General features: G+C 40.7%; 1 protein-coding gene across 1 annotated transcript; it reads right to left on the reverse strand.

Moving 5' to 3' along the window:
- Positions 1-15,094: 15,094 nt before the first annotated feature.
- Positions 15,095-15,963, reverse strand: MELLADRAFT_62097 (uncharacterized protein; the record flags this gene model as incomplete). The annotated part of the gene is made up of 5 exons (XM_007408394.1): positions 15,095-15,103; positions 15,158-15,220; positions 15,278-15,337; positions 15,399-15,704; positions 15,772-15,963. The coding sequence occupies 5 exons, from the start codon at positions 15,961-15,963 to the stop codon at positions 15,095-15,097; spliced, it is 630 nt and encodes a 209-aa protein (XP_007408456.1).
- Between the last annotated feature and the right edge of the window lie 3,668 nt (positions 15,964-19,631).

The following is a 19,631-nucleotide window of genomic DNA, read 5'->3' on the forward strand; positions in this document are numbered from 1 at the left end:
CATCTATGGCCCAAGGCTCTTGTGGGTGAGTAAGGTCCCCACAATCTAGAAAGGGGTCCCCAAACTCCATCCGCTCCACTTCCTTGAAAGTAGGAGTTGCTATTGGGTGGTTAGGATCATATTCTTCATTGTAGCTATTGGCAAGACGTAAATAGGTACCGAGCTTCTTGCGCAAATCTGCATTCTTGTTCTTCCGTATCCTGATCAGGTATTGTTGCGCCCTGGTACCTACATCATTTGGGCCGTATAATGAAATGTTATATATATATACATATAGTCTCGAAACCTAAAGTGACTCACCTGACCTGTCACTAGACCTCCTGCAATGCTCCATCACTGTAACTTTAGCATTATACAGGTTGGTCTTTGCCAAAATAATCTTGATTAGACATTGTGCTCGAACATCTGGCCAAATTTGGAATACATGGTCAGTTTCAACAAACTCGCATAAAATAAATCTATATTGATTTCAGACTAACCTTTTGGTCTAACTGCACAAAAATAAGGTGAGCCAAATTTTTCTATAACCATGGCTATGGATTCCTCAAGGAGCACCAAAGTACTTGGCAGTGCAAGCATCTGTTTCCTATTTTTGGGGTCTCGGATAGTCTTATTCTTCCGCTGCAATGCTTTAAACCTCGCCCTGAATCATACAATGGGATTGTATTGTCAAAAGTTTATTAATTATTATCCGTCTGGATTAAGTGTGGTACTCACTGTGCCTCAACAAGTCTTTCTTCAAGATCAAGAAGTTCACCAAGTTCGTCCAAAAAGGACTGTCGCTTTTTACTCATGGCCTCAAGCTGTAGGTGCTTTTTCCTATCCCATTGCTCTTTGAAGTACAGTAGATCCCAATTGCGCTTCTTCTGAATCCGGTTGAGCTGAGTTTCAACCTCAAACAGTTGCTTATTAGTTTTGTCAAGTCTACCAAGGAGTTTTTTGACTGTAACACACAATAAAACTTCAGATAAGTAATACTAGCCAAATTGGCGGCGGGCGCCGCACTTGTAAGAAGGGCTCATCTTAGATGTATTTGCAAAGAATGCTGGAGGATATTTTGGCTCAAATATCTCCCAAAAAGGCAAGCTTCAATGTCAGGGGCAATTGGTTGGATGACAGTTTAGAAGAATCTAGATCATAAAACAATGTTGCTCAATGGTTACAGTGTGAGTAACACAGTGCTAGCCTAAGTATATTACATAGTCAAGGCAACTAAAATAAAGCAAGCCAATCTGAGAGGGCTTTTACTTTAGATCTTTACGGCAGGCAGCAAGCAACAGGATGGGGATGAGGCAAGGGGTATAGAGGCCATGCTGCTTGTGAGTCTTAAATGTGGTGGGATCAAGTTTTGCAAGGAAGGATGGTCATTGTGAGCAAAGTCAATGTCACATACCCCTGGGACAGGGTGATGATATCCTTGTCCTAAGCCTAACCCCTGTCACTGACCCCCTAACAATTTCAATATCAGAGTACCTCAAGTATTGTTTTGTCTCAGTATATGACATGTTATAGAATATTTTTCACTTGGGGGTTTTTGGGTTTACTTACAACCACATTTGCTTAAATTTACATTCTTTTACTCTTGCTTCATCTGGTGTTATTGTTGCACATTTGACTCCTACTGCAGGTTTGAAGATAGATCCTTCTGTGCACATTCTGACTTTATCATCTGGTTTGTGTTGATTTTAAATTGACAAATTGTAATCATTAATTGGTAAATCTATGCACAGTATAAGTAAACCAATTAAAAATCAAGCCTTCCAAAATTTTGAGTTACATTAGGGCAGTCCAAGAAGAGAAATGTGAGCCAAGTGGTTGCCGAGTTGCAATCAGTCTTTTTAGGGTTGCTCAATCCTTAAAAGTCCTGATTGCAAAGTGGCAAATGCTCTAATTTTATATTTTACGGCTTTGTAAAGTCAGAAACACTGTCCCAACAGTTTTTTTTGGCTTCTTTTTCTTCTCTTTGGTTTTGTACAGATTTTTTGTTAATGAAAGAAAAAAACCTGGAGAAAAAAAATAAGGAAAGAAAAGGTTCTTTTTTGACCACAAATCATTAGAATCCAGGAACAAAAAATACAAAGAATGGAGGTACATTTTTTGGCTCAATTGTCCCTGTCTTTTGAAAATTCAGGTACATGATTTAAAAGTTTTAAGGCTGATTACAAGATCGCAAGACTGTGAACCAACTCTAAAGATGGTTCATGACCTTAAAGTTTTACTTAAAATTTACAGAGCCCAAACAAAATGTAAAATATAAAAAAGGGCTGTAGAAGCCCTTCTTGAACAGCCCCATCATAATTTGACAAAAAAAGTCAGATTGAGATATCATTAAACCTCTTTATTTTGTTTTGTTGCCAAGGGGTAATGATCCACCTTATAGATTTTTTATGGTCAAGGAAAAGGAAGAAAATAGTCTACATTTCATCAGCATTGATTTCCATCAACTTATTCTTGACTTGCATCTCTGGAAACTGAATTGGAAAATAATTATATATGAATAACATGAACCCAACTAATCCTACATGAACCACAAAACCCAAATCCAGAAACATTCCCAAAAGCCTTCAATCACACCAATTCTCACACAATCTTTTTAAGTGTAAAGCAGAATCTAATCTATTTTCAATTAGTCCATATAATTCAGTTAAAAAGACCCAATATTCTGACACAATCAAGTTGCTTTCCAAATAATACATCATTATTAGTTTCAAAATTTGATTTTTGTTCTTGTGAGTAAGTTTCAAGTGGCAATGAGATTTCTAAATTTGTCAATTTTGCCCACCATTGTATTGATCAACGGAAAGAAATCCAATCAGTATCAAGATCAAAGGAAACCACAGCATGGATTCTACTTACCATTTCAAGCACACCAAGACCATAAACTTAAGACCTACCAGACCCAATGTTTAAAGCAGAAACCTTACCTAACCTACCATTTTTCAAACTTTTTCCAATCACATCTTCATTGAGTATACTCATTTTTAAATGTCTTATATAAAAATTCCAATACAATTCTCAATGAAACATTTGATTTTCATATGATGAAATTAAATATTTAGAAGGAATTAAAATTTTTAATTCAATTGTACTTGATAAATTCAAGTGATTCCACCAATGTTTTGTTGGTTGTGATAATGGTTTTCTCAAGTTTGAAGGTAAAGCTGTCAAGGTTTTGAATGAGGATGATTTGGCTAGGAGTCAAGATTCTATTGTGACTTTGGTTCTATTTATAAGAAATCATACTAATTGATTTACTCTGATCAAACAAATAGCAAAATTGAAATCAACACTTCTTTATGAAAATAACAAATTGCTTTATAAAGAATGGATGAACTCAACTGATTCTTCTAAAATCTTTGGTATTCCATCCAATATTAACCCAAGCACATTCTCTAACCAGACCTTAACACAATCCAATTCTAAACAAACATCAAGTTCATCATTCCATTGATTTATAAAACTTGCACTTTCTCTGTTTTCATTCTTGACTCGATTCTTAGTGAATTGATTGATTCTTTTCTTTCAATTGACATTTTAGGTGAAAATGAATATTAAATTCTAGATTTACATCTAGAGTTATTTTTTTAATCTAACTAAACAACCATGCTACAAAACAAAAAAGAAAATCATCCCACTCAAAACTCTCTTTCTCTTTTCAAGATCAATTGAAGTGATTCCTTTGATCACATTTGCTCTGGAGTATGATGATTGAATTAAAATAAGAAAAAAGATGGATCATTCTCTTGTTGTGTTTGACAACTTGATGCATCAGAACAATTTTATTATGCATGTTGATTGGTTTCTGAGAAGTTAGGTTGACATGAGATCTTCGGCTGTGGTTAGCAAGTATTGGAGTGTGTCAGGGGTACTTAAACTTGTTGATTACTAAATCTACATTCAAGAGTGTGATACAATTGGCTTCGGGTTGAGATTGAGAGGATCTGAAAGAAGTAGTTAGCGGGCGCCCGACTGATCCGAGGGCTTTCTTCATAAAGAGCTCGGCTGCAGTCCATGTTTTTGTATGAGGTGGATCAATTAAACTCAATGTTGACCGATTATAGATAACACATGATTTTGGAACATATTTGTTCAGTCGTGTACTCATTCCGATTGGCGTGCTTGCATCTGAGGCTGAGGAGGATAAGGTACAGGGTGATAATTTGACTCGATTAAGGAAGTTGTCTCCATTTGATCGGCGATGATGCCGATGTTTGATCTTGACAATGAGTTTTGTTATTGAGTACATCAATCAAATCAAAAAAACTCAGAATGCAATGTTGGTGTCATTGAATAGACTGATCAATTTGATATTTGTTTGTATATCAAGTTTGATTTTGTTTGAAATACGAGATCAAAAAGATTTGTTTATAATATCATTAGCGGGTTTGTGAACATTGATGTTTGATTAGAGTTACGATTCTTTTGAACCATCTTAATTAGACCGAGATAACATTTGGAGTCATATTGATATATTGTCTATAGTTTGAGTAATTAGTAGATCAAGGTTGAAGTGCGAAATGATATGAGGTTTCAGCTTTGTTTTGATTGTCTTTTGATGAGCTTTTTCTACAAAAGTGAAATGAATAATGGTCAGCTTTTTGAACAAAAGCTAGCAAACAAAGTTGAGGAAAATACCTTCCTAATTTAGATTGTCCACTCAATGAGCGCAAGATCACCACCTATGATACGTGACCAAGAACTGAAGGAAGAAAGGTTTATTGGTCAACTGTTATTTGAAAAACTGACTGTGCAAAAAAACTGGATATCAACAAACCCTTCTCAATGAACTTGAAGGATCAGTCATCAATTGATCACATTCAAGTCCTAAGTTAGGAACGACTTCAAGTATGGAAGTTAAAGATCAACGAATCAAAAATCGAGTCTGATCAAAAAGTGGTGGATTGATTTGAGCGTAAGATTGCTAATGCATTGATTGATGTAGTTAATGAAGCTACTGATAAGATTAGATCATGTATAATTTTTTGAATTTTCTGAATCAGTTGGATGGTCTCTGATAGATTGTAATGGTAAAATTTAATTGGATCCTTTATTGCTTTGATTGTTTGTCATCTTTTAAATTCCAAAGTCGAAGATCCTAGAAACACAATAGAGGGAGTCAGTAAGATTGATCAAGAATCTTTCAAGATTTGCTATTGATTGGTTTCACTTGCTTTACTTGAGAAGATCGTTCTGGAGATAAGTTCTAGTGAGACTAATTCTGGAATCACACTTCTATCTGGCATACGACGGTTTTTCATGAATAGTGAGATCAAGAAAATCGATTGATAGTAAGATTACATATGGGTATACAGGGAAGGCTATGACCCCTCTAGCTTCGACTTCAGTCAATGGTGATTTGGGGAGTTATTGACGGATATGATGTGTTGAAAAGATTGAAGTTGATTTAGGAGAGTTTGGTAATGCTTGGATCGGTTTGGTGGGCGAGGTCGTTGAGCGAGTAAGATGAGAGATGGCTTTGAATGGTGTTGCTAGAAAAATGAATATGTATGGCTCCTGTCAGTGAACGAGACTGATATAAACTTCAAACTTGAATGTGAGTATGATATCGAGACGGATAAGATAGGCCTGAAGGTTGAATGAATTACCTCAGTGTTAGAAGTCTGAGTGTCAATTTGAGCACTGGCTGATCCAGATTGGATGACCTATTTTGATTAGGATTGAAAGGAAGTTGGGAGGGCATTTTGTTGATGTTGTTGATGTTAATGACTTAAAAATAAAAAAGTGAAAAGGTTGAAATAACTTACTTGAGGATTGTTAATGAAGTTTTCAAAAGTTGAACTTCAATTAAAATGCAATCAACAAATTTGTGCCATTGCTGATATTATTGTTTTGGAAATGAAGTTGCGTTGAGTGAAATGATTGATCATCTTCTCAGTTTTGAAATCAAATGATCGATTCCGGCAAAGCTTTCTCTTGATCTGTGAAAGCATTTGGTAATGAGTAAGTTGAGAGATCAGGAGTTGAAGATACCAAGTCAGACCTAGATCAAACCTATATCGGTCCCGATGAGATAGAATGAAAGATATAAGTGGATCGTGTGGTATGTATGCAAAAAGGTGCGATTGCTGTTGGCATTAGGGTAAGTTGGAGGATTTTGATTGAGTCAAGAATTGGTTTTGATCCTTCAGGAGTAATAGGGCTACATATGATGCTGATTTTCAGCTGGTGTTTGAAGCATTGATGATCAGAAGTTTTGATGATCAGGAGATTGCGGAAGTTAATTGTTAGAATTAGGGAGATGCAACAGGATTTGCACTAACTTAGAGAGAATGGGCCCTGGCTGGCGCTATCCGGGGTCCTACATAACATACATACATAGGATCCACATTGGGTCCTTCAGGAAAGTCAGCTAGATGTGGACGACTGGCAAATTTGGATTGTCAGATATGGTGAAAAGAGGCGGTGGAGCAGGGTGTAGCCACCAGCTGATCTGAATTTTAAATTGGGGAACTGCAAATGAATCCAAAAAGGTTTCTCACCCATGTGCAAATCAGCATGAGCCCCGTTTCCCGCGGGCTTGGGGATCTCCGGCTTCCGTACCGTCGGTACGGTGCCTCGGGCTAGGTATCTCAGCCCCCCGGCACCGTACCGACTCCGACGGAGCGGGGACCGGGCAAGAGTATGAGGATCCCCGGTTTTTATCGGGGAACCGAGCTATAGCAGAGAGCTGTAGAATCGAGGGCAGATAGGGAGAAATGAAAGGTGAGGAAGGCCTCGTAACAACTCATACATCAGTATAAGGAATCAAATACAATGAAATACCTGTACGAAACAGTAGAATATCAGCCGGAACTTGCTCGTGAAGCAGATTTATGAATTTTTTTGATCTAGCAAGCTCTACCGACTAACACTCGACGGGGAACCGACAGGGAACCGATATTTCGGTAGGCCCCCGATTTTCGGTGGCGGGGGACGGTCTGAAGACGTACATGAAGATCCCCGACGGGGAGGGGTCGGCTCGGAAGCCGGGATGCATTTCCAAAAAGTGCTCGGGGTGGATTTTTGCCGGTCCCCGCTCCCGAGCGAGCGGGGCTCATGCTGATGTGCAAAGACTCAAAACTTGCACTAATGGTCATGAGTTGATCTATGGATAAACAAATTCATTGTTGACCTTTAACTTGTAATGATTTGACTTCTGCAAACAGGCACAGACCTGTTTTTGCTCGACCTCTTTCATTGAGGTGCAGGCAGAGAAAATTAAGGGCAGTCAGCCGGTGTTCCTTGGTCGAATATCTCAAAACTGCAACCAGAACTGCAAGCGCAGCCCAGATGCGTTCCATTCCTTCTCCATCTGAAAGACCCCAAAGCTCATTGAGCCGGGGGTTATATTCTAGCTGGCAGGACCATTGATGAACGTAAGAGTGGAATAGACTGGTTGCAAACATCAGGCGATCCTTGGCACACTCTTCAGCAAATAGTTTACGCTGTTAGGTCAAACCAAACTTATTCAATGAGTATCATATACACATTGAACACATAAAAATCAAGGAGACTTACATTCTCAATGCTTTTGCGGGTGTTGCAACCAATGTCATACAGGATGGCTACCTTTTGCCCATCTTTACCGGGTGGTTCCAGTCCTGGATGAGTGGTAGTCTCGAGAATCCATTCTATCAGGGTGAGGGGATACACAAGTCTTTTGCATGCAAAATTTCAATGAACACACATCATCCTTTGTTAAATTGCCAAAAAAAAAAAGGTGATGGGTGCTGACTTTTCTCTGCTCTGTACAATGTTAATAAATCTTAATATTTGATCATGACGGCATCCCATGCCCGCAATTCCTGTCTCATCATTTCCTTTCCAGTCCTTCTTACCTCTGACATCATTGGCTGCCGTGTGTTGTTGCGTACAAGGATCCTGTAAATGCACATTTGATGTCAGAGTTGAATGACGTTTTCGATGACTACCCACCAAAAGCCATAATATGACTCACTACCATCTCTTCATCCGCATTTTTTTTTCCACGTGGTAAATTTGAATCCATTTTTTGCCGCATTGATTCCAATTCTTCAGGAGGGATAAATAGGCTAGGGGTGGGTGGAACTGTCCGTTCCACGCTGGCTGCCAGATGCCGGCGGTGTTGGAAGTTGCAATCCATGCAAACTACAACATCTGGCTCCCGGTTAGGTAAAGAAGAAACACCCGGCCCAAAACATGCAGGACAAATGCATTCCATTTCGGCTAAGACGGTCAGCTGCAATGCAATAACTGTTGCTTTTGCCTCCAGGGTCAACATGGCTCGATAGGCATCTACCGCTTGAGATAATTGCCGGTTCCATTCCGTGACCTGTGCCAAAGGCCATTAGTCAGTATTTGTGCAACTTGTTTTGCCTATCAGTGTTAAATTTTTTATTTAAAAAAGAATTACTTGCTTATCCTCACCATTAACAAATAGTGGAAAGGCAGGATCTAATACTTTGTTCCAGGCTTTGCTGAATGGCGAATAACGTTGTGTGCAATACTTCCATAAGACATGGTAGGTACGTACTAGTCTAACAGATATTGCAGTTTCTGGCTTTTGAGGAGATCCACCTATGTACCCTGCCTTGAGCAATCTTACTTGGTCATTAGGCGAGCAGTTGCAAAAATCGATTTCCACTTGTGATCTACCTGGAGTTCGAAAGAAGTAGTGTGATTCCATCAGTCCTAATATTCTGAGTCAGTATTACACATATGTATATGTGTGTGCCACCTGCGTTAATACTTGAGGGAAAGAGGTTCACACATGCGTATTGGACCCTCACGCAGGTCAAATACGCACCAATGACTGCGTATTAGCGGTTCACACATGCGTGATGGCTTTTCACGCAGGTCAAAAACTTGGCAATGCCAGTGAATAGACACTTTATCATTCTTTAGTTCCTGAAAGAAAAAAGGCTGTACTCACTCAGAATGTCGAGTACATCTAGCTTTCTTGTCTCCTTCCGGCAATTACAAGATGGTTTCCAATCCTTCAGTGCGAGTATAGGATCAGCCCATTCCTTGGTCTTGACCTTACAGGAGAGGTATACTGGAAACATGGTATCATGTTTTAATTTCCACTGTTCCTCCTCTCTTTGTCGGCGTCCTTGTTCAAATCCTACATTGATATTGTCAAAAAACTCGTGGGGGATAGGGTCACAATTCAGGTTGTTGATGTTGAACACTTCTGGTGATGGTGAGCGACCTTCTTCAATGGCTTGAGGGTCATTGAGTGGAAAGTTGGGATGGAGATTGGTCCCTGCAGCATCAAGGGCCCTCACATTCGCACTTCCTTCGGCTCGAGCTCGGCTTCGACGCTTCCATTCCAGGCACCTAGCATCAAGGTCGGATACAGGTCGGCAATTGAGATTGGCGGTGCGTTTTTCCTTGCGTTTGGATTGCTTCTTGTGTTTCGCCATAGTTGAGTCAGAAATTTTAAAGTTGATGTGGGGATTGAGTGCATTCAAGATTTACATGCAGGCTGTGGTGGTGGCTTGCTGCTTCTAGAAAATCCGGATTTTCACCATTCAAATATTTAGCGTGCATCTTATCTTATGTCATACATAGTGTAGTACCACATATGTATGACATAAGACTACAGTATTTATGACATAAGTTATGTTTCACGCTAAAAAGTTGAGATGTGACATATACAGTCACATCATTTCACATCACCATAATATGCAAACACTATTGATGTGGCAATCAATGCATAGCTGAACCCCACGCGTGCTTAAAACAAGTTAAAGCACGCTTAAGTGCAAGCTCACAATCACAACAAGTGAAAGATGATTACTGAAAGTGTTAAGTTATGACTACGTGGTGAAATCACTGCTAAATAGCAAGTCAATATGTGTTGCTAAACACGTCAAAGAACTTTCTTTGGGGGGCAACAAGTGTGTTGGTTCCAATTCAACATTCAGAAGAAGGTTTGGATGTAAACTAAATAAGTTATGCTGTCAAAACTTCTTGAGGTCACGTATAAGAGACTGTTTGTCATCAAACTCATGTAGTTTTCAGTCAGTATGAAAATGGAAAACACGTCCTAGCCACATTGTGTAGGAGTTATCACAAGAGTCTCAGTCCAATTCAAGGCTCAGAACACGGTTTGGATGTATACTGAAAATGTTCTGGTGAAAACAAATGTTTAAATCACGTATAAGTGACTGTTTGTCATCAACCTCATGCCACAGTCATAATGTGTTGGAAAACACGTGAAAGTAGCATTGTCTAGGTGGTAAGAAGTGTCTCTCAGTCCAAGTCAAGACTCAGAACAAGGTATGGATGTATACTGAAAAGGCTCTGGTGAAAACAAAGGTTTAAATCACATATATGTGATTGTTTGTCATCAAACTCATCTCAGTGACTTGTTAGTCATAATGTGATGGAAAACACGTGAAAGTAACATTGTCTAGGGTGTACCAAGTGAGGCTGAGTCCATTTCAAGACTCAGAACAAGCTTCAGATGTATACTGAAAAAGTCCTGGTGAAAACCAATGTTTTCATCACGCAAGTTTGATGACAGTTTGTCATCAAACTCATGTCACAGTCATAAGTTTGATGGAAAACACGTGAAAGTAGCATTTTCTAGGGGGAAACATGTTGTTCTGAGTCCAATTCAAGACTCAGAACAAGCTTCAGATGTATACTGAAAAAGTTAAGTTGTTTAAACTTGTTTAACTCGCGTATAAGTGACTGTTGGGCATCAATCACATGTTTATGACTTGTCAGTCATAATGTGATGGAAAACACGTGAAAGTAGCATTGTCCAGGGTGTAACAAGTGACTTTGAGTCCAATTCCAGACTCAAAACAAGGTTTGGATGTATACTGAAGAAGTTCTGGTGAAAACCAATGTTTAAATCACGTATATGTGATTGTTTGTCATCAAACTCATGTTAGTCATAATGTGATGGAAAACACGTGAAAGTAGCATTGTCTAGGGTGTAACAAGTTACTCTGAGTCCAATTTCCGACTCAGAACAACCTTCAGATGTATACTGAAAAAGTCCTGGTGAAAACCAATGTTAACAATCACGTATAAGTGACAGTTTGTCATCAAACATATGTCAGTGACTTGTCAGCCATAATGTGTTGGAAAACACGTGGAAGTAGCATTTTCTAGGGGGTAACAAGTGAGTCTGAGTCCATCTCAAGACTCAGAACACGGGTAGGATGTATACTGAAAAGTTTCTGGTGAAAAAAAATGTTTAAATCACGTTTCAGTCAGTATGGTTTGCAATCCTACAATGCACATACTCTTGCCAAGAGTTACATATGTTACACATATGTACCTATAGCTTCATATGCGGCTACATCACCACTTCCACAATCCACATGCTCCTGCGTATCCTGCGTGAGTGAGGGTGCGTGCGGCCTGGTGAGGTATGGTGACTAGGCTGCGTGAGAGTGAGTGTAACACAGAGGTTCTTCACTCTCAGGCAAATACCTTGTAAATTTAATATTATGAACTTCCAAACAGAAACATCATATGAGAGAACAAAATTCCTAATTAAAAGGAAACAAAGCAATGGTTTAGATAGAACATAAGAGATAATCTAATTGATCTTAGTTACAACTTTGGGCGCTTTAAAAAGTGCCATCAATTTGGCTTCTCTTTTCAACTTTGCCTTCTCTTTCTTGATACCTTCAATTGCCATTGCCCTCACTTCCTTAAATGCAGTCTCTTGTTCATAGGACTTCACACGGGATTTACGATATGCTTCCCATTCAGAAGCAGGCATTCCTTCTTTATCTTTTTCCAGTAATGAGATGCAGTTGACAAGCATTTTTGAGACTTGGCAGGATGAGCCATAACATGTAATCTTACATTTTGAAGGATGTATTTCATCACCATTTTCATTATATGTAATAGATTGGGATGTGTAATGCTCAATCTGTGACATCGGGAAATAAGAATTCCCAGTCAGCCTAATGTCCTCCCAAAAACCAAACCCAAAAAAAATCAGACTCACCGTAGAATCCCAAACAGTCTCATATAGACCATTGCAGCGGTCATAGTCAATTACCACATCAAACTCCGGTACTATGAACATAGCTCCACAGATGGAACCTTTATTTGGCGAACCCTCCAATTGATATGGCAAACCTGTCTTACGGTCAATCAGGCAGTCTATACCAAAAGAATATCGAGTATGATCTTTATCCTCGTGAGGTTTGTTAAAGAATCCATCACATGTAACAATTAAGTTGGAAGCAAACACTAGACCATTGGGTGTATCTTGCCATTTTAAATCATCAAAACCAGGTACTTTTGCATCAAAAGCCAGTTGAATGTTCGATATGAATACTGAAAAAGCTAAAGATGCAAATCTTTCGGCGAGGAAGTCGCGGATTTGGTGGAATTTGGCCATAGTTTCCTTGTCACCCTCAATACGTTCCAAATTGGCTGAAGTAAAATCATTGATAGAATAGGGACCTATGAAGCGAAGTTGCTGCATGTCAGCAAATTAAAATACAATAAGAAATTATGATAATTAATTACCCAAAGAAAGGCCAGGATCCGACCCTCCTCTCAAGCCTGCACATCCCATCCAACCCCAAAAGATTCCCATATCCTGATAATCCTGCGTTGCTGCATTGGTGAGACATTTTCTTCTTGATCGGGCAGCCGTGAAAGTAGTCAAAATGGCTGAATCAAAGGCTTCCTTATCTGAAGGAGATAGATCCTTGAACTTAGTACATCGCACCACCAATACGAGTTCTAGAGTAGCGGCATTGATGATTGCCACAGTACCAGTATGGATTATGATGGGTGCTCTATCGAAGAAGAAGTGATCACTCTTTTGACTCCATCGGAATATGAACAGAGTGTCGAGAGGAAGACCAAGTTCAGTGGTAAGACGAGCCTTGAGTTGAGTTCTCTTCGTATGCCGTCAAGGGTAGAGTCTCCCAAGCCCTTCGTTGTAGTAAGCCTTCCAACGTTCAGTGCGCCTTTTGATTGCTAAGCCTTCCAACGTTCAGTGCGCCTTTTGATTGCTGAGGGTGAGGTCTTGGATTTGAAATTAGATTTTTTGAATCCATATTTTGCGGCTCTTTGTCGTCTTTTTTGGCGTGACATTGTAGTTGAAGTGTTGAAATTTTGAAAGTTGAAGACAAAAAAAAATTCAACAAACAGCGAGCCGTATGACCAGATGGATTGTAGCACGGAGGCCGACAACACTCTAATCAAGCAACCACGACGGTATGTATTAAATTTTAATTATACTATCAAGACTTGTTTCAACGTGAATATTGATGATAAAAGCTGGCTAGGGGTGGAGGAAACCAATCCGGATCTGAATGTGTAATGGATGAGGAAATCAGACTTGGGAATCTGTGAGTTGATCAAGATCATAGGTGCTAGGGACTTACCCAGAAGTAGAGATGAAAGGTTGAAGTAAATGCAAACAACGAAATCGAAGGGCAGAATCAAAAAGGAGGATAAGTTGAACGATAGATGGATGAGTCCAGAAATTGTGTAACTGACGAGTGGGAGAAATAGGAGGGCAGGGGGAAACCATTTGACCCCCAAGTCAAGTGGTTTCCCCCTGAATCGAACCCAAATGAATCGATTTCAATTGATTCAATTGAAACAATTGAATCAATTGATTCGATTGTCTCAATTGTCTCAATCGATCTCAAAACAATTGATTCAATTGAAACAATTGAATCCATTGAGACCGATTGAAACAATTGATTTCAATTGATTCAATTGTTTCAATTGTTTCAATTGTTTCAATCGATTCAATTGAAATCAATTGATTCAATTGATTCAATCAGTCTCAATGGATTCAATTGTTTCAATTGAATCAATCTACTCAATTTTCCCATGAGTACACGCAGCGTAATATGCAATCATGCACCTGCATGTGCTTACGGCACACACATGTGTGTGCCTACAATACACGCAGGGACACCTATGTTACACACATGGGTGTCCCTGCGTGTAACTCATGTGTGTGCCTGCGTTCCATGCATGCAGGTACCTGTGTTACACGGTGTACGCCTGTGTGACACACATGCGTGTTCCTGCGTTACACGCATGTGTACGCCTGCGTGTGCCTGCGTGACAGTCATGGGTGCACCAGCGTTGCACACATGTGTGTAACTCAGGCACACGCAGGCACACGCATGCGTGTCACACAGGTGTACACATGTGTACGCTGTACTGTATGCTCAACACACTTGCATACACTCTCATACCTGGAATCTTACATCAGGCAGAATGAAGCTTTGAATATTCCACGAATCCACGAATATTTAAAGCAAATTAGCCATTTAAAAGCATTAAATTTCTTTTTCAAAAAATCAGATCCCACAAATTACAAAAATCAAAAGATAACAAAATCAAATAAAACAAAAAATCGAGTAAAGGAAAACATAAAAAGAAAATACTGTAGACATATTTGGTCTCATATTATTTAATCTTCAGCTTCAGACAAGTCAGATGACTCGTCTGATTCTACCTCAATTGAAGTACCTCTTTCTCTTTTGAAAGGTATACCCTTTTGATTGACTTCCCTACGCCAATCACACCAAACTATGTTGTTACGATCATATCTTTCTTCCCACCCGGATGCGCATTGATATCGTAAATCGTACCATTCAGGTGCAGGTAAAGGTATTGGTAGATCAGGTCGAATCTCCATAGTTAAAGAGCAGCAATGGCAGGAATTTAACACTCCCAGGAAGATGGGCTCGACATCTTTAGGAGAGGTGAAGAAAGGATAGCAAATGCCGGAGTTTGCTGATACGTCGGAGTAGCAAATGACGGGCCTTTTGTAGGTGTTTGCAATGATACATAAACCACCAGGTACAGGATAGTATAAATCGCGTTTTGCAGTCAGGCCTGGGTGCTCGAGTATTTGAAGCATCTTCTTGATCCCAAATGCAGGTGTAGCTATTTTGGCCATGTTCTTGGTGTACCATTTGATGTTCTTCCTGACCTCCTGAAGCATCTCGGATCGAACTAAAGGTGCCTCCTTCATTGGACGTCCCAGAGACACTGCAACTGATGCGAAGGCACAAAGACCAAATGGAGGGACATCGATGGCGTTCGTCATGAAGGGGTATAGGCGTTCATCTAGTGTTTCCACAACAGTGAAAGGCTAAAAGAGCTAAAAGAGGGTCAGTCATCAGGAAATAACTGAAGATTTGTATGAAATGCATACCGGTTTGGCTTTCCCTGGATTGGTCGATGCTTTCTTCGTGAGATTTTGTGATTTCGAACCAGCCTATTCACACAAATTCAGTTGATGACAGTATCGAAAATGGTACAATACTAATCATACCTTTTTCAATGTGTTCTTCGCACTGGTAATGGTACGCTGTTTCTTAGATTTTGGTTGTTCCTGTACAAGTGATAATCTCAGTGATCCTTGAAAAACTCAGGAGTGTATGAAAGAGACTAACTTCATTGGTGGGGTGGATTCTTCTACTCGATTTTCGTGTTGCCATTTGAGCTTGCGTTTGAGCTCTTGTGGTTATGGGACTCAGAGAGGGCTGTGAGTCACGGGAGCCTCCTTGATCGTGCATAGGTTTTGATTTGGTTATTTTGGAGGTGTTAGCCTTGATAGGTGAAGTCAATTGCTTTTGAATGTTGATGGTCAAAGTGGATTGATCTTCAGGAACCAATTGAGATGATATCGAGTTTCTTTTGGTATTTTTAATGATATTATCGTGGTGAGCATCTTCTTCCAGTCCTTTGTCATCGGATTGCTAGAAATGGAATGAGGTCAGCTTGAAAATCATGTGTGAGCAATTAGTTGAAAGTTAGGGTACTTACGTTTGATTTGGCTTCTCGGACTGAAGTTGGCTGGGTAGTAGATACATCCGGCTGCTTGGATTGTTTCAAAATGTTGGATGCGTGGTGGGTGATTTTACCTGGGGGTGTGGGTTCAGGAAGTTCCGTTCGATCTTGTGTTTCCTTTATTGCAAAGAGGGAAAGGAGGAGGTCAGCGAAATTCAAACTTTCCATAAATATCAGACTCAACTAACTTTTGCTTGATAATCTGAATCCTCATCACTTGATTCAGAGACGTCTTCATCTTGAGATTTCTGGACAATTGGCCTTCTTGAAATTTTTGGAGGGAGTGCGGAGGATGAGGTGAGAGTACTTGCTAATCCTTGGCAACGTCGAAATCACACCGCATCATATAGCGGAAGCGCTGTGAAAGCGCTGCGGGACTTCCGCTAAAAATAGGGGGTCTTTTCATAGTGGACATCGCACAGCCCTATCTGGAAACCAAAATTTCCTGTAGTGGGTCATGTGCAACGCTCGAGCTTGTATGTAACATGTCCACATGCATAGCGGTACACATAGCGAGCGCTATGACCTGTAATATACTACATATACTACACATGCCCTCCACGCCCGAACCTGTATATGTCCATGCCCTCCGCCCCAGACCATTTACCCCTCGAGTACCCTTATTTTTCAACTTACACCCGATCCACCCTTCAACAAGTCTTCAATCACCTCATTCCACCACCCCACCCTCACCGTTTTTACCTTCAATTCTCCACCATTTGGGCGAAAGTTATCAAGAGCAGCAATGACAAGATTGGGTCTGAGTGTCACTTGGTGTCACTTGTAGGATTACATGTAAGTACCAATCGACAAGTATAAAAGCTGTTTGATCAATTCACTGACCTTTCTCCTCTTGCCACCAATTCCAGTTTCATTGTTGGACCACATTTTCCCATCCAATTACATTCTATCTATCTCTTTTCCATCCTAATTATCTTCAACTGAACCATACAACTGCATCTCAAATTTTTCCAATTACACTGCTACTGTGTCGTCATGGTCCCATCAACCTCTCAGAGCAAACCAGATCGACTGATTCGATCAAACTCTCGGATCAATCTGGCTCTGCCGTCTACTGCCCCAACCCAGTTGCCTTCAGGGCGATCACTCCGGCCAAGGACACCAGTTAGACCATCTCCTGGCTTTGTCTTTGCTTTGCCCGACGCTCGACGATCTCTTCAGGTGGCATCTCTGACTCCCGGTCCCTCACATTCCAGCTCTCTGTTTGGCCCGATTGATCAGCTCTTTCTTGCTGTCCCTGAAGATGAGGACGATCTATTGGACCTTCAATCGCCTTCAACCGGAAAACCAAAGTGTCAGACCAAAAAACAGGTGACAAAGAAGAGAAAAAAAGTAAGCTGTTTAATCTTTTACTTTCCTTTGTTCTCAACAATCGCTTTCAATGATTAATTGATAAATATTATAATTTTCCATTTATAGGACGAGACAGTTCCTGACTGCGTAGATATTGATCAAGATTCTGGAGACGAGATCATTCCGAGGAGACCCAGGACTGGTATCAGGGCTTCAAACCTGGCTCGGGTTCAAGAACTACTCAAGTACTTTCACCCTCCGATCTATCCTAATGGCCAGGTTAGTCTGTTTTTGTTTTTGTTTTTGTTTTGAGTTTAGATACTAATATATGTTCTTCAGACGTCTGGTGATCCACGGCTTTATAGGTGTCGGTGGTGCCGTGGTCGATTCCTCAAGGGTTTGACTAGCTACTACAACCTGTACGGGCATCGGGATGGAAGCAAAGGTCGACCCGCTTTCCCCAGGCGGTCGGATGCCATAGCGGCCGGTTTGGATCTTCCACCGTCGTGGGAGGAGCTGCAGAGATTGGTGCAGGCAAACAAATCAGGAACTCTTGATCATTTTATTTCTAAGGACAAGTTTAGTGTCGATCTTCTCAACTTGATGTGTGTCATCTGGGTGATTCGTCAAGCATTACCATGGGCTCGATTCCAAGACTGCTCTTTACGAGCAGCTTTCCGATTGGCAAACGTGTCGGCAGTATGGGCAGCAAACGCTGCCAAGCGTCTTTACTCGGGATTGCAACAGACGGTTCTGGAAACTATCAAGGTTCAAGGTAAATCTTCTTCTTGATCAAACTTTTGCCTATGTTTCTATCTTTTGACTTTATGATTCTTTTTGTTCTTTTCCCTCCTTTTCTTTTCTTTATCTCTTGGTCATCATCTAGAACAATTCAAGCAAGTTCTGCCTGATTCACGATGGCTGGACCACCCGTCGGAGCCGGTATGCCTTTATCGGAATGAATGTAACATTCATTGACGATAAGTGGGAGTTCCAGACATTCCATCTTAGTCTAAAGCTGGCCGCGTGGAACCATGCCAGTGTCCTACTTGCACGACCAGTGGCCCGATTCCTCATCAAGCATGGTCTACATGATAAGATAAGTTTTTTTTTATCTTTTTCCATTATCATCTTCAAACTTAAACCTGATTGGCTTTGTTTATCTACATGTTAGCCCAAACTACCGATTCGGGATCAAACAACCGCACCCTTGCTTATGAATTACAGCGGATGTTTCAAGAGGCTACCCCGAGTGTCGACTGGCCAGCAGGACGTATGCAGATTCGCTGCTATGCTCACAAGCTAGCCCTGCTTGTTAAGCACGGTCTAGCCTTGATCGGTCTTGATCCCGGCCACACCAAGCCAACCACCCAGCCTCTTTTCAACGTTCCCACCCCTTCCATCACTCTTAACGATGAAACTGATGCAATGCAAGTTGAAGAAGACAATGAAACTGAAGATTCGGACGCTAGCAAATCTGGCAATGGCACTCGCGACTGTGAATCTGACAGTGACGGTGACCACAATGACCAAGTATCTCAATTCCCAGACCCTGCTGCCTTACCTAGTTCAAGAAGCCGACCTGACCTAGTGATTCAAGCAATCAAGAAGGTAAGCTCTCTCTTCACACTCTTACCAACTTTCTTCATCTCGATACTGATTTCAATCTCTGCAGATCGATCGAGTAAGCCGACTGATTGCTCGCCGTCCATCTCGACGTCTGGAATTCCGCAACCGTGCTAAGGAGTTGGGTAGGACTTTGCGTTGTCCTATCCTTGGTGAGTCCAGCAAATGGAATGGCTTGCACCAGAGCCGATCAATCATGGTAGATGGAGCCGAGGTAAGACTTCCTTTCTTTGAGCTCAGTCGGTTTGAAGATCACTAAGAAATCACTTTATTTACAGGTTATAAATCAGATGTTAGCAAATGACGAGGAGGGTTATTTTGAGGAACTATCAATCTCAAAAAGCGAATGGCTATGTGCATCTGCTTTGAATGAGGTTATGGAAGTGAGTACTTTGATATCTCTCTCGATCCTTCCACCTTATATTCATTTACTGATCCCTGATGTCTTGACTAGGTTATTGTGTTAGCTACCTCGAGGATCGAGGGCAATCATTCCACAGCAGCTATAATTTTACTCGACTATCACCGTGTCAGGACATCCCTTCAAAAACTCAATTCTTATACTCCATACGCCAGCCTTCAAAAATTGACGTCAAGCATGATCAGTCGCCTTGATTCTTACGAGTCAGAAGCTCTTGAATGTGATGCTATTGTAGTCGCTACCGTCCTGAACCCTCGACTCAGGATGAAGTTCTTTGAACTTCATCATCCATCACATGTCACTCGCATCCAAAGAATTGTCAAACAACATCTGGATTCTTATTCAATTCAATATCAAGCTAGTCATCCGGTCACAACAATCACCACTGTCCAGCAAGATAATACTGTCACTGATGACGAATACAATGTATTTGCTTCTATGGCATCTGGACCTAACAATGATACCAAACAAGAAC

This window comes from Melampsora larici-populina (genome assembly GCF_000204055.1).
Source record: "Melampsora larici-populina 98AG31 unplaced genomic scaffold MELLAscaffold_12, whole genome shotgun sequence".
Taxonomy (NCBI): Eukaryota; Fungi; Basidiomycota; class Pucciniomycetes; order Pucciniales; family Melampsoraceae; genus Melampsora; species Melampsora laricis-populina.